Here is a 3,697-nt window from a genome sequence, read left to right on the forward strand (position 1 = left end):
CCGCCCGGCCCTTCACCCGTGAGATGGCGTTCCCCGGCGCTCACACACACAACCCCGCGCGCCGGTTCCTGGGCCGCGAGTACGGGTGCGGGAATCCCCCCAACTGCAGACAATCCTATTTGCCCTTCTCTCACCCCAAAATCCTCTCCAGTCGCTGCAGCTCACCCACAGGGCAGAGGGACCCCCGGGCCCCCGGCATCGTTAGCTAAACCCCATCTCCACCTGCGCAGACTCCCTCGGAGGAGTCGCTGTCCCGCTGCCGGCCGCAGCCGCTCACCTCCCCCGGGCCAGGCTGCTTTGGCGTCAGCGGCAAGAGCTTTCCAAGGGCCGGCAGGGCGAGGCGGACGGCATCCCGGGGCTGGGGTGCCGCGTGGAGACCCTGTTACGAGCGTCACTTGGGCAGCTCCGACCAGCGAGCTCACCGGGTCGGGGGGAGGCCACGCGGACCTGCCTCTTAACTTCATTTTTGAAAATGCCTTCGCTGCAGACGTGGTGCCCTCGCTACAGGCATGCCAAGGCGGACGCCCAGCAGGACGCTGGCCAGGCGGCACCAGGCCGGGGCCCATTTGGGAGGGCGGGCAGCCCGGTTCCTCGCCGCCCGGTGAACGGGAGAGCTCCTGGGTGCTGCAAACACAAACGAAGGCGTCGCGGCCTTCGTAAACGCCCGACGAACGCAAACTGCAAAGTCCAGCCAGGAGGAAAGATCTCATTCATCCCAGTCCCGGCTGCTGACCCGATGATGGGGGTCGAACCGATACGCACGCACACGCAGGCAACGCGGAGAACGAAGCGCGGCAGTGCTTACAGTTGAAGAAAACCTTTTCATCCTCTGCATGAACTTCTTGAACCTGTTGTCGTTTGAATTGTAACCAAGTTCAAATATTCCTGGTATTTTAATACCGAAGCTGAAGCTAGACTGCGAAGCTTTTGCCTTCAGGACACCGCTATCATAATGTGAGTAGGAGTCGTATTCAGTCATTGTAAATTCGTATTTGCCTTTGGTCTAAATGGAAAGCAAAAAAACCACAAAAACAACGTTGAATTTCCTGCATAGCGATTGTATACCTGAAGCATGGGGAAGGAATACAGATAGAAATAAACTTGTGAATTAACGCTTGCACTTTGGAGATGAAAACCCTTTTATAATTGCAAAGCACTACTATTATTAACACTGGTACTTCAAGAACACTTCATTTACAGCAGCAGGAAAGCTACTATCTCCTCCACGCTGCAGGGACCTCAGGCTTTTACTTAATATGTCAAAGACGGTGAAATCTTAAACATAGGTATCAATTAAAGTATGAATTCTGAAAGGAGAAGGTTTCCTAATGGGCAACACTCAAAAATATCATGCTATGTCACGGAGAGCATTAAGGTCAAATATATAATGCTTGAAATACAGCCTTGATGCGCCACAGAAACGAGCTAGGAGCCTTCGCTTTGCAGAAAGCCCACGGTGTGCTGTCACAGCGAGGCTGTGGCACAAGGACAGCTTTCCCAGCCTGGCATTCAAGGAACTCTACAATTCTGTTTAAAATTAACCTCCCTGTGTCCCCTGGGTGGCTTTCCCCCTCTTGTACAGACGGCACCGGGAAGGTTAGGCTCAGTTTTTGCAACGGCAAGGTGCAAGGGAATATTGCCATCTACTCCAGTACACACCGGCATTAGAAGGGGAAGCATTCGACTTAAAATAACGCGTGGGGTATAATGACGTTCTAGAAGTAGGGCTAAATTCAGCCTCATCCCGTTCGATCTCACGAGTTTTGTAATTCTTTACAAAATGATTTAGTAATGAAGCTTCATCAGTATTACTGACTACATTTATTGGAATATACGTATGTATGTATATTTGCAGACGAATCTGACGCGTACCTCTGGCGTGTAGCTTTCTACATTGTATGGCTTTCTGAATCTTGTGTCCACGATATAATGGGGAGAACATCCTCCAGCATAGTACCTGTGATCAAGAACTAATCCTTCCAAGTTGTTTGTGAAGATATTTAACCTGTACATAAAGCATAACAGCAAAATATTAAGATTATAATCAATTTAGGGGTAAACATCAAATGACTTGGGTTCTTTTGGCTTTGAAGACTTCTTTATTTTGAAACCTCGAAAGAAAATTTTGCCTCTTTCACTGTCTGATCAACCCATTTGCTCCAGAAAAACCTAACTAACAAGAAAGCAAAAGACATAGTGAAATTTTGACATTTCAATGAATATATTAATTACAGAGGGCAATTTTCACCACCCAGCTAGGAATGACACCAAAACATTACTGCCACAAGCACTGGCAGCTTCTGTAGCCTTTACTGGAACTCTCTGGGAAGAGCAGAACAAACTGGACTAGCCAACCCCCCACCCTAGCAGGTTGCCCACCCCGAGCATCCCCAAATGCCCGTGGCAGTGCAGCAGCATCCAGCAGGATCTTCAAAGCCTGGTTTGCCAACCTGTGTCGTCAGTCCAGACTCATTTTTAATTCACATTTCTTTGTTCTAGTTTATCATTCATAATCTTTGCTGGGTTGGTCAAGGATCAACCAGAGGTCAGCAGACGAGAGTGAAAATTGCCAGAGAACAAGATCTAGGTACTCAAGCAATTGTTCAACTACTCTTTGAAAGCAGTGGGAAGTTTTCCTTTGATTTTAGTGGATGATGGACAGTAATCTTAACCTGTCTGCTTGAGAAAGGATGTCGCATTGCAGTCTTTTTAGATGGGGTGATTAAACGGGGCTCATTTGCTTTTCCTGTTGCTGCTAGTGAGATCTGTTGCAGTTGCCCTTCTGTTGCTCACAGTCAGGACATCCTCACATCACCCTCATGGCACAAGGCTGAGGACATGGCACTCACCTCCACAAACTCATACTCAAATAGTAACAAGAGTCAGTAGAGGAAATTTCACCGAAAAAAACCAAAATCAAATTGCTAGTAGTCCATGTTGTGTCCCTACTAGCGTTCCAGGCCTCTGTTAGATCCGACTCTCCTTGTTTTGGGGAGAGACTTGAATGATAATGACCCTGAAGCTGTAAAATATTAACTCTAATTTTAGAACAATCTGAGAAGATGGGAAGTCCACTAAAAGCAAATTACTGAGCAACTGTAGCTTCAAAGAAATGAGAAGCGTGTTCCTATAATTGTCCAACATTATTTTTAATTTTGATTAAACTCAGAAGTACAAAGCATTAGCAACGACATGTGCAGCAGCCATATCTCCAGAGAATAAGGAGGAAATTACATTTTTTTCCTTGCAACATGATTTTTTTCTTCTCCTTTTTTTTTTATGTAAAAAGCATTTTTTTCCTGCAGAATGAGAAAAGACACAGTCCGATCTTCCAGCAAGTTGCCACGGTCTTAGCCTGTAAAAGCTGGATCGCTTCAGACATGCATTTGAATCCCACAAAACTGGGGCTTGCTAACATGCAGGTTCACCCTACCCCACTCAAGCAAAGGACAAAAACTCCACCATTTTCCACTGTCGTGGAAGAAATCAAAGAGATTTCTACACCCCACCCCTCAAACGTATACGCTGAGCTAAAATACAAATCCATAGACAGGTTCAGATTTTAGGCAATCCAAGATGCTGATTTAAGTCATTCTATAAGGAGTGCTAATGTTCAGATTTTAACAAACCCTCCTTTGCTTTTATGTCAAAAGCCCGGTTTGACGTATCCCTTGGTTCCTGAAGGCTAGGCCATTCC

General features: G+C 46.7%; 1 protein-coding gene across 1 annotated transcript in view; it reads right to left on the minus strand.

Moving 5' to 3' along the window:
• C8B (complement component 8, beta polypeptide) overlaps positions 1-3,697 on the minus strand; it is a 19,089-nt gene that overhangs the window by 9,901 nt on the left and 5,491 nt on the right. The window contains exons 6-7 of the mRNA XM_010297587.1: positions 1,873-2,005; positions 806-1,003 (exon numbers count right to left, since the gene is read on the minus strand). Coding sequence (XP_010295889.1) covers positions 806-1,003; positions 1,873-2,005 — 331 coding nt within the window. The remainder of the gene's footprint in view (positions 1-805; positions 1,004-1,872; positions 2,006-3,697) is intronic.

The sequence above is a fragment of the Phaethon lepturus genome, unplaced genomic scaffold, assembly GCF_000687285.1.
Source record: "Phaethon lepturus isolate BGI_N335 unplaced genomic scaffold, ASM68728v1 scaffold3152, whole genome shotgun sequence".
NCBI classification, from domain to species: Eukaryota; Metazoa; Chordata; class Aves; order Phaethontiformes; family Phaethontidae; genus Phaethon; species Phaethon lepturus.